General features: G+C 37.1%; 1 protein-coding gene across 1 annotated transcript; it reads right to left on the reverse strand.

Moving 5' to 3' along the window:
• Positions 1-1,028: 1,028 nt before the first annotated feature.
• On the reverse strand, positions 1,029-5,156 carry LOC108678788. Its single transcript, XM_018167255.2, has 3 exons — positions 4,564-5,156; positions 2,397-2,519; positions 1,029-2,107 (listed from the first exon to the last, which is right to left on the reverse strand). The coding sequence occupies exons 1-3, from the start codon at positions 5,138-5,140 to the stop codon at positions 1,443-1,445; spliced, it is 1,365 nt and encodes a 454-aa protein (XP_018022744.1). The 5' UTR covers positions 5,141-5,156; the 3' UTR covers positions 1,029-1,442.
• Positions 5,157-12,450: the final 7,294 nt, after the last annotated feature.

Here is a 12,450-nt window from a genome sequence, read left to right on the forward strand (position 1 = left end):
TGTGATCAGTCCAAAGTTTAATTGAATAAGCTGTCGTACATTAAACGATTCAACTACCGTACGTCCCCTTTGTAGCGCAGGTCACTGTTTCTCCTGTAAAAAGCTCAGACGAGTGACTTTTAACAATGAAATCGAAGGAAGCACTTGTTCTAAGCACAGTGAAGCACTTGTTCTAATAATTTCTTTATGAAGTTTAGTTTGTATACATTACATATTTAAATCTTTTTACCGAAGCCTCCGTCGTCGCCCTTCGACCGATCAATGTTAACACAGCAACCTACGCAGCCGACACTTCGCTGGCCAGACAGCAACTGGTAGTTAGGCTAACTGTAATATGTATGTAACATGCAGTACAAGTTGCCATTCGGTCTTGAAGGTATTCTGAATATTACACTTTTTCCTAATTTATTAGGTTTACAGAACCAAGTTTGATTTTATGCGTTCTTAGTTATCGCCTTATGAACAAAAGTCATATGGATCCAAAAAAGCCAGTAAAAACAGTAAATTCGTGATAATGGTAAGCCGGTGACTGACTTTAGTCAATGCCGATGGCTACCACAGCCCTGGATGTCACAATAACGATTATTAATATTAGCAGGATTCAACGTTACTAAATAGGGACGAGATATTCCCTTGATTATTCATCTGCGTGAAAACCTTCCGCACGTTTCTACGACAATTTGAAAAATCGAAAAAAGTGTTCTGATGTATGCGTGAATGTATCCACTATTTTTAACAGAATCACAGCTCTTGCGCTTAGAAATTTTGAATTTGTTTTAAAGTTGATACATAATAATTAACGAATGTAAACATTGTGTCCGCTATGATACCGTTAATATTCTGCATGACAGAATATTTGAATAGAAAACGAAATCGTTTACATTGAGTTTCTTTTCATCAAAAACTGGAAAAAATCTCAATTTGAACATTTACGTAATTGGTATGATATGTATTACAGTCAGAAGAGGTTTAAAAACTAGAAACGCACATGTAAAGTGGCAAAGTTTATTAATTTTTCAGCAGTTGCAATTACAATTGCATTTCATTCTAGTGACATGCAATAGTATTTCATTTCATTCCAGTTTCATTGAGAATGTGTTCATCTCGGCAAACACGTCCAAGAAAAATTTAATGTTTTCAAACTTCATGTACTTATGAATTTTAAGTGAAAATTAAGGTAGGCATAAAATATCTGATGGCGCAGAAAATTGTTAGACAGCCTGGACAAATTAACAGCACATAAAAAAATTCCATTTGAGAGTAAATCTAGCCCACTTCATTGTGTCCTTTTGAGGTTCTCAATCTAAGATACCTACTTTATGAGTACGGAGAGAGAGTAGAATGATTCGTAATTAATCTAACACGACGGGAGATTTGCAAGTAAAGTATATTTACATCAACACTGTACACTTAACAAATAAATATATCAACTACGGAATTAACTAATCATCGTCATCATTATTGGATTGCGTGGTTGTGGAAAGCCTAGCTCGAACACGACTGATTTCCTCGTTCAATTTTTTTAGTTTCTTCTCTGCGTCGCGAGTAGCAGAAGTATCAGATTTTTCAGAGCTTCCGCTGCCTTTTGCTTTCTTGTTTGACATTTCTAGCATCTCATTGATGAGATTCGTGTCAAGGACAGGTTCAGGTTGGGGCAGCGTGACGGATGATTGGAGGTCTGTTTTTGTCCCCATCAAGACAATTTTTGGTTGTGGATTACTGATTTCAACTGCCGGTCTAGTATCGTCTCTGACGTCACTCAAAGGCGTATCCATGATAGGTTTCGGTCTTGGAGACCCAGAATTTAGTCCATGCTGGAACCTCGGGAAAGAGAACGGAGGAACGTATCCCCGCATGATGGAATGCTTGAAGAATGAACTCTCGCGCACCAAGTCTTTAATAGATCCAGGCTGTTGGCCGAGAGGACGTCTAACCGCCAGCCAAGGGTTGAAAGTGGCAGGAGAGGGGCGTTGGTTCTGAGAATTCCCGCTGCCGGGGTGACTGGATTGCCCGTAGTTGACGGTATACTGGAAAACCTGACGGCACATGCCGCGTAAATCCTGGATGTGACCAGATGGGCATCCGCTAATAGAAATTATCGAAGGATCTGCGAACAATGGAATACATTACAAAACAATATCAGTCAAGAAGAAAATGAAAGTTGATACCCAAGTCGTTCTAATCTGTCAATTTCATTCATATTTCTGCAGGTGCAAACGAGTCACTTGTTACAGCCTCGTAAAATCATCCAAATAAATTTACGAAGATGCATGGTAAATAATGATGGTCGCTTTCACTAGCCACTTGTCTTTTTCTAAATAAATCACCGTGAAAAACTGAGAAAAGTCAATGGTTAAAAATGTTCTTTCACACAAAAATAAGTTTCGAGTTCTTACGTCTCGTAACCAGGGATGAGGGGACAGCTTCTGACATGAAGAAGGGCTGGTGCATGTCAGGCAACACGGAGTTCCGTCTCCGATCTTTTAACTCTCGTCGGGATCGCCCTTGTGAAGGATCGTCTGTGAACAAATCAAGGTGAACTTAAACAATATCATTATAGAATTAAGGATAAATTGTTCACCGATGATATTTCGAACAAAATAACTCCGCAGTGAGATGACAATCTTGCACATCTAACGATGTGGCAAGATTTTTCATTCAAAAATAGGACCAGAAAAAAGCTGCTAGAAACATTTAACTGACCAAACAATGACTACAGTTACAATAAATCAATTATTTCGGGCTTATGATACCAAAGGTGCAGACCGCACATCATTATTTTGCTAATTATATCTAGTTTGCGATAACTACATTTTGAATTGTTTTGGAATCTTGTGATTGTTTCGTATCTTTAAAGTCGTTGCTAACGTCGAACCGATTGAATATAATCTAGAAGCTGCTTAGAGAAATAGGATATAATGGTCACGTCGTTGGTTTTTTATCTTCTCTGCTGTTCGGCTGCCAAAACCTGAAACTGTTCTCATTATACAGGGAAGCTATATATTAAGGCACAATTTCAGAAATGATGGCCAAAACTTTAAATGGGAAAACCTACTGTTAAATTAAAATGAAAGTAGATTTTAAATTGCGTTTTTTCCGCCTTTCTGCTTCATTCATGCCAACACAGTCTACATCTACCTTGTATCGTCCATGGACGAAACTTAGAAGATATAGTATTACCTCACGAGCCACAGACTGTTACAGAAAGCGAGTCAGGGTACGTTTGATTACCTTGATTGTTGGTGGCGATCCTCGGTAGTGTTTCTATGAGTTACGGTATTACTTAGTTATATCATGGTTACTGGAAATAAGAAAAGTTCTAGGGAACCTGTTGTTTCTATGCAACAGACTGTTGTTAACTGCCGCGCAGTTTCTTTTAAAAAATTGAAACTAACAACTGAGGTTGGAATACAAGACACTAATAGCAGCAGAGATAAGGTATCAAAATGATATCTTATTTTAAACAACTATTCCTACTCCAAGTTAAGAACGATCAGTTGGACAACTTGGTAATGTTCTCTCAAAAAGAGACGGACCCTTAAGCGGGAAGAATACGGCATGTAGGCCGTAGGGTCGTAGGTTGGCAATACCCCGACTGCAAGTAATATTTAAGAGTGACATCGTGTCTCAATTAGTTTATCGAGACACGGACAGTTTATTAATACCCGCATGAATAGGACTGTGACGATACATGTATGCGATGATACCTATTCTTACTAATATGTCCCAACAGGTCATTCAGCAAAGGCAATGAAATGATGATGGCTATATTTGTGCACACCGTTTTTTTTCTCGTTTTAGTCACCCGTCAAGCTAACCTCGATATTCAAGTCTAATAGCTCTCGATTGCTTTCTTCCAGGACACAAAAAAGAAATGCTAGCTGAAACGTCCAAATTGAACTCTCCGATTTTAATTCAACACTGTTTTAATTCAACATTCAACAAGTGCCTATAACACAAGTAAAAAATCAAGTGAATGATATAGAATAAACCTTGAAGAGACTGGCATGAAGGTCAAATTTTGACTGCCTGATATTATAAAATATTTCAAACGGGACATCATTCAGCAAATCAACAGCTCACTCGCCTGAGTGTGGTCAAAGAAATTCATCAGCAGCAGCAATATCACTGACACAGAGGCCTGAAGACATTTAAAAGATGGACATTGAATTTTTATTAATATTTAACTTCTTCAAATTTATTATATTTCGTAGATAAATTTAAATAGGCCTAACTTTAAACTTATAACTTTAAATAATAAATTCAAGCAAATTACCCATTAATGCACCTGTGATCAAGTTTCTACCTAAAAAGCGTATCTTACGCATTTCCTTGTAGTAAGTAAGGTATCGGCATTTCAATAATCAACGTATCTGTGGGCGAATGAAATTTCTAATCACAGAGATCGCAACTTACCTTTTTTACGCATACCATACATCATCATTTAGTAGCCTATGATTTGCATTTTCCTTCTTAAGCATCCACCCCCACACATGCTTGCCTATTTTTCCACCCGAGCTCACCCCCACACACCATCAGCGTGGTGACTTGCGTCACACTGACCTGCTAGCGAGTTGCCGAGCACTTCCTGCTCCCGCGTTCCCAGCTCTTCCAACTTGCTGGTGTCTGCTGGACTCGATGGCACGGCATCGCCAAAGTTCAATGAGGCTGTTGCCAAGTTAACGTTTTGTTGTTCTTTTTCTACTTCAAAATCTGTGATGACTCCTTCCTCAACACCTGTAGCAAAGTTATCACTACACTCCATGGCTACGAGAACATCCTTCAGCGATGAGTTAAGATTATCGCCGCTGAAAGACGACGTGACAAGGTCATGAACGTTCGAGTTCGTGGTCGGCGTGATGCCGGATGCCAAAGCAATGGCTTGGATTAGGTTGTACCAGAACGGAGTAGCATCATAGTTTTCCGTAAGATCACTACTCATCCAATTGAGAATCTTCCCAGGCTCCTGTGATGCAATCGCCAGCTCTTCAATAAGATTTTTTCCATGAGCCCAATCGTTCTTTCTAAGAGAAGCACAAGAGTTCTCCCTCAGCTTAGAATTAGATAGAGATACACAGACGACTAGAGTTAAAAACAAGTAGAGTCCCACAAGGACCCAAGACGAACCAGCAACTTTCATTTTGACAAGTTAACATAAATCTGGAAATTTGACGTAAGCACGTAATAAAATAAGACATGGTATTTGTTTTCGTTATAATAACATAAAACAGAAATGTTTCGGTAAATAACACTGTTATTTCGATGCAAATTATTTCAAGTTTATAGTCTCACAAAACTGCTGCTTATTACCTTCGTTCATATTTAACTCACTCCGCACTGCTTTACTTTGATTCCAGTCAGCATTATTCGTAGTGCCAGACCTCATTTCTGACGTTCAGTCTCTTATTCTGTTTTCCCATGTTCTCTTACCGAGTTTCAGAATTCTACAAACTGTACCGTGTTTGCGTTCAGTGAACAAATAAAGTGATAATCAATTGCCTCCCCTTCCGGCAGAGAAGGGAAACCTAGGGACCTTCACTCGCTATTGGTCTGCCCGTGTGACTGCTGCACCGTTGCCAAAGGCTGCTTCGTTCAAACACGACCTCGAAATCCAGGTGGGTATAGCAGATGTTTTCTCTTTGTTTCGAGACATCATTGATAAGATGATCCGTGAATTAAGAAGATCTATTTTATTGGAGTATACACTCTAATGAACATCTGATGGTTTATAAACGAAAAGTTGTTTTGCAACGAGGAAGCTACTAAATATGCAAAGTCTGATGAATTGCACTGTACAGAGAAAGGTTACTCAAACTAATGTTCTAAAAGGAAAGTGAAATTTCGATAGAATTTTCGTCTTCTATATCATATTTAATTGTCCTAATATTTTTGGCTTTTGAAAGTGCTGAAATAAGTTTATAAATACCAAGATTAATCTCGAACACCAAGCAATATTATCATTTGATTGCTGATTACATTGCGCTGCTTTCTTAACTGGAATTTTAATTTTTTTATTTTATGTTAGCAATGTTTATTTAAGAAATCACTTTGAAATTTGAATCCAATATTCTCCAGTTACAGATAATAAACACAAGGCGGTACTATATTGCATAATGAATATCTTGCAACTTGCAAGCCTTTCTAAAAAGAACGAAGAACGATAATTTCATAACAATAGCTAAACTTTTTATTCAAAGACATATACCGCATACTGGTTTCTCTTCAAGCATCTTCTTCAGTTCGTTCATCAGATTGGCGTCATAACAGATCGAACATCGGCTAAAATCAACTAATCATTTACCTTTTCCCCGTACCTAGTGATTAGGTTGAGCAAAAAAGCACCTATACGTAGTAGACCCATTAACGGGACAAGGACGTTTCTTACAGTTTTGCGTCATAGAACTCGTTTGCAGTTGCCAACTCTATCCCATAAAATTACGATCAAATTATATCACGCAGACGCCGCAAGATCAAACCTCAAAACATAAGGAGTAGCAGCAACATCTTTTTAAATTCATGTAACGAGAGAACAGAACAAAAATTTTCGATCGAATTCCATAGCTTACAACAATGGAATGCGGAATATGAGAATTGCTTAACAAAGAATAAATTTTTTAAGTACCATGAAGAATGCAGTAACGTGCAGTTAATGTTTTAAAGCCGTAACTCCTTGATCGCGAACATTTCCGTCTTTGATGCAAGAGATACAACAAAATTTAATTCAACTCAAGGTATTTAAAACGGTTGGGCGTGGTGAATGCGATCCACCATGCGTTAAATCTGCGAGGGTTGCGCATTTTAGGACCAAAGTAAGCTCGACAACTAAAACGGCTTACCACATCATGACATTTACAACACAGATTCAGCATACAGTACTATTGCAATGTGTGTGTAATCGTCCAATTCACTAAGCAAAGAACCCTGATGGATTTCTTCGCTGCGGGTGTTTTATCTCGTCACCTAATCAAGAGCTCGTTTTTTGAAAAAGGGCGGGGCAGGAGCGAAGCTCCGTTACTCATTAACAACTCAGCCTCCCCCTCCAGGCTTAGACTTTTTACGACTCTTTGAGTGCCGACTGTGCATGCAATTTTTATGTTATAATAATGATAATGATAGCCTTCTGCTGCGCCAGAATAAGTGGTTGTACGAGCTCCCAGAATAGTCATTTGTCTCGTATGAGGAGATGGAACGAACGTTTCCCAAAGGACACAAATTTACAGTAAAGCTGCGAGCGATACAAAAAATATCCAGTGAAATTACGCAAGACATGAGAGGAACGGAGTACCGAACGAGATCTCAGCCCTACCAGACGCTATAATTGGATAAATGGTATTCATTGCGTGTTCATATAAATGGTTCACAATGACGTAGAGACTAGAGAGGGAGAGGTAACGTCCATCGGGAGGGAAGGTAACGGGCGTCGATCAGGTACGCCGAAATATCAAGGGACGCGTAATTTAACGGTAGAGGTAATTTGTTATAATAATAAAATAATATTCATAGACAAAGCAATAGAATCAACCAAAACTATTAAGATTCCACAAAATTAGAAGACAAACGAGAATTCACTCATTGATAAGAGAATATTTTCTTTTTGCAGATGCGCCTAACGTCAATTTTTCTTCCCTAAAAAAAGGAAAAATTACTACTGACGAGAACCATAATATTTTGTCAGAAGTTGGTTTACAATGAATAAAGATTAGTGAATCTACAATTCAGTGTTCCGAACGAATTTCGATCAATTATAGAGGGATTTTCACCTAAGAAATTTTGCTCCGCAGCAAAGAAAAGTATGCCAAAATGCAAATTCAAAAGCACATTCGAAGCATCTCTTAAGTCAGTCCCTAGTAAGAAGATAACTCCAACTTTGGAGCCGCAGCTTATCGAGTGTCAACTAGAAGGAAGTTCCATCTGGCGAGCGCGACGAAGTTCTAATGAGGAAGAGGAAAGTGAGAGCGTATGAATCCTGAGCAAAGAATCTGTCGCAACGTTCAAGCTATGCGAGGGAGATGTTCGTCAATGCCTATGCCCTTTGTCAGCACGATAAACTTAGACGCTAATTAGCATGAACTATTGCAACACTACACTAACTTCAAGTGGATGGGGATAGTAAAAAAGAGAAAAGTGCTTCGATTCGTTATTAAATGAAGTAGTTCAACGCATACACATAACAGTATTTGCGTTTCTGTTCAAGGTTGCACAAGATGTGGCACGGCAAGCAGACTAGGATGGTGCTACGTGCCGCGTGCTGTGACGCTGGCTGGCACTTGCGATTGTTTTGATTACGATTTGAATTTTGAAATGGGTAAGCAAGCTTAGAGCACGGATTGGTATCATGATAAAGATCAGGGAAAACATGAAGTGTGCTTTATGTAAAAAGCGTTACAAAATGGTAAATTGATCATTCAAGACTTCAAATGACATACTTTTCAATTTCAATGTATGACACATAATTTTTTGATATTAGTGTGCGGTATGACTTGCGTAACGTGTTTGGAACGACAAAAAGTCAGTCAAAATGGAAACTTATTAATGATTAACATAAAGCATTTTTTCGACTTACTTGCTAGGTACTTTTCAATTTGACTTTAAAATATGCAGTACCTAAATACCTTACGCAGCACCTAGTTTCCGGTACCATGACGTCAATATCTGAAACAAGATGACGTACCACATAGACCTATCATGGCCGCGTCTGGACAGTTTCCAGTGGCCTTTCGACACTGAAAGCTGACCAACGACCACAAGAGTTCGGCCTATTGACCTATTGCCTCCAAGCAATGAATTGTGCAGGAACATAAATCCATTAATTAAAATTCGATTAAGATTGAGAATTTTCTTTAAAAAGGTTAAGGGATTAATAGATAAGGTTTGTGATTCGGTAATGCCAAATATAAATTACTTGGAGAAAAATCATAACAAGAATGAAACAATAGTTTTGGCTCACGAAAAACAGGAAGCCATGTCGAGTTTAAGATGAGAAATGGAATCAGGCAACTTGCAAGCAGTACTTGCACATGAAATTATAAAAGGTAAGTAAAGATTTTCGTGTGAATAACCTCATTGGCAGTCAACGACTTTTCAAGATCAACCGATTCAAGGTCAACGTCTTCTAACAACAGACCTCACTCCTCAGCGCTCAAAGACCGTGGTCAATTTCCATTCGCAGCTCATGTCTTTTCAAAAATAAAATACTATTCCACAATCATGAGCATAATTAAATAAAGTTGTGGAGCATGCGCATTTTTGCAACTATTCATTATTTCATTCAAGTCTACGAGTGATTACACGTCCTAACTTGATATATAAGTTGGTTGTGTTATTCCTTCCTGAGTACACCACAAGCATCAAAGGAACAAGGACGAAGCTTCTTTTATATTTCCCCTAAAATGTTTGCCGCTGCACGGCATTTCCGTATTGATTACGAAAGACTCTTCAGTCGATGTTAGAAATGCTTGACGATTAGGAGTATCATGACAATGAACTTTATTTTAGAGCCAACGTGAAAGGTTGAAATAAATGCTTCCTTGCCAGTGTCTAGAGTTTAAGTGTGAAGTTTCTTTAGCATTGTAACCTCAATTGTATTTTAAAATTTATGGAGTTTCGCCTGTTTCGGCACACTTGAATAACGAATAATATGAACTTATGAAAGTTTAACGTGGCATATTGGGACTCAAGCGGAAGTTTTTCAAGATAAATATTGCTAATTTTTTTAAACTCACGGAAATTATTAAAAACCGTCAAATAATGCCGGCGGAAATGTAAAACACATGATATACCATAGCTATGCACAATCATTTTCCTGCATCACTATTCAGACAAGCATTAATTATACGAATTTCGTGGATAAATAGTTTAACCCGTACTGCGTTGAAGTATTTTTCTAACTCAAAACTGATTACACCAAAATATACCTGGAAAACAGAAGTATATGGGCTAAAAATTATGCTGAAATTACTCGTAAAACTATTAAATTTGATCGTGAAACAAGAATCATAAATGTCACCGTATAACAATGGCAACAACAAGTGTGCGTGGGATAGCTTCTATCGAAGCATCTTACTACACCTCACCCTACACCGTCAGAACCATGACTAACGTTCGGAAGCGTGCAAGAGTAAGCGTATCGTGCTCACAGAGCGTCAGTGAGTCACTCATCCAACATGAGAAAACTTAAATCTCAACGTAAAAAATAAAAACAATTCACTCATTTTATTCGTAAAACAAACCATCGTTTCTAAGTCCTAGACTGATTTTTCTAAGAACCATGTCATGTGATCATGAGCAATTATTCGATAAAAATACACTTCTAAAAATGACAAAATAAATTTACATTCACTAGACGAGGCAGCTGAAACACGCACATCAGCTGAAACGTGCGTGCTGATTAACTGAGTGACTTGATCTTGGCATCCGCTGTCAATGCAAAACATATAAAATAATTTATAACAGTGGTTTCCACTGTCAACAGGCTTATTTCATGTTAATTTATTGAAATTATTCGTATTTTTTACTATTAATACCGGCAAATTCAATATAATGTGTCCTGAATATGATTTCAAATAAATAATATTTATACTCTGAATAAATAATCATAAAAGAAGTCATTACAACACTTCTCTTTAACTTCCCTTCTTGTTTGTATGTCTGTTTGCAATAAATCTTATAATTTAAATTTAACACACTTCTAGGTCTCCAATCGATCTGAAAATTTGCACACTTGTGTAAAATTGGAGACAATGCATGAATCAACTGACCGAATAAATAATTTTGAAAATTAAAAAAAAAACTTTTTATATTAAAACAAATGACAAAAAACTTTTCTGCTACATAACTTATAATCGATATTTAACACACTCTACCTGTCCAATCAATCTGAAATTTTGCACACTTGCGTAAAGTCGGAGAAAATGTATGTATCAATTGACAATAAATAATTTTGAAAAATTTAAACTTTTTTTTAACTTAAAAATAAAATTTAAAAAATTAAGTTTTTAATATTTCATAATAAATTAGAAATTCATTGTACATGTGTAACACTGGAGACATTCGATTCTTTAGAAGTGTTTTCTTTAAAAAGTAATTTTTAAACGCATATTATTTTTAACTTGAATTGTGATCAAAAATCTTATTGGGCTAACTCCTCCTCTCACTTCCCTCCCCCCCTCCGGACCTAAAACCTATAGTGATGATCCTGACTCATGGTTGAAGTAGTAGAAGTATATAGTTCAACCATGATCCTGACTGACAATAAATACACAAACGTTTATAGTAAATCCCCGGTTCAAGAATGTGGGGTTTTCACCGATGGAACTTTTGATTAACCATAGGAGACACATCGCGCACGTATGACGGTTACGTTCTGCATGCTAACGACTTTTGATAAGACGTAACAGTTTGTGACGACTAGCGAATCATAAGCTTATGTACTCATAAATATTGATAGAATTAATAACTCACTACCGCTTTTTAGAGCAATCTCCATCGAACAATCACAATTGAGATTATTCAACAAAGCTTGGCCAATATAAATTTATCTGATTTACAGACACAATTATAGGTTTTTACCTGCTGCTCTGCTGCGCACGGAATATCGTCACGTCTGTCTTTTTTTTATCTTAGCGCCTGGCATTAATGGCCATATATTTATATTTAATATATTTATGAGTAGGCAAATTAAATAAATTAGTTGTTGGAGCAGACATCAAGCTTGCAGCTAGGTGTAAAAATGACACGCCTAAAATGGGCGACGAACAATACGTGGTTTAAACTTCAGAGCTGACGCCACTATATTAGGAAATATTGCTATATGCAGTCATTTTACAATCAAATCTGAATAATTCACCTTCGAATTCAATCGGGGTATTCGTACAGTCAATGTAAATTGAAATTACATCTAAAGGTTTAAAAAAATCAGTTTGTGTGGTAAACCAAAGGCCAAAAGTGCAAAAGAATGTATAAAAACACTCGATTTAAATCGAATTTTAAGCAAATAATAAAATAATATGGTGTATTGATAGTTTCAACAACCCGGTTAGACAAAACCATTCTAAATTCTAGGAACACGAAAAAGTATGTCTGTTTCTATTAAATATAATGTGCGAGTTATTTCAACGAATAAAATGTAATAAAAAGCGTTGACCATGAGAGTCGTGTGGGTACTGCATACGATTAAGGACAATAATTTTTATCTCAACAATTTCGAGCAGAGACCCTTTTAGACATTTGGGACATATTTCCCTGCAACAAAAGGACCATGTTGTCAATTTTTTGTTAACTTCTGTGTTCGGAAGCATCGGAATTCTGGATTTCTGACAACGGGTTTTACGGGCGTGCTACCTAAAAGAACGTTCAGTTCGGAGAATTTTTATACGGTACGTATTCGATTTAAGTTTCAAGTTAGCTTGTTCGAATTAAGGTGTTCATAATGTATTGATGTTAGATGCTGAT

Source organism: Hyalella azteca, unplaced genomic scaffold, assembly GCF_000764305.2.
Source record: "Hyalella azteca isolate HAZT.00-mixed unplaced genomic scaffold, Hazt_2.0.2 contig11277, whole genome shotgun sequence".
In the NCBI taxonomy this organism is placed as follows: domain Eukaryota; kingdom Metazoa; phylum Arthropoda; class Malacostraca; order Amphipoda; family Hyalellidae; genus Hyalella; species Hyalella azteca.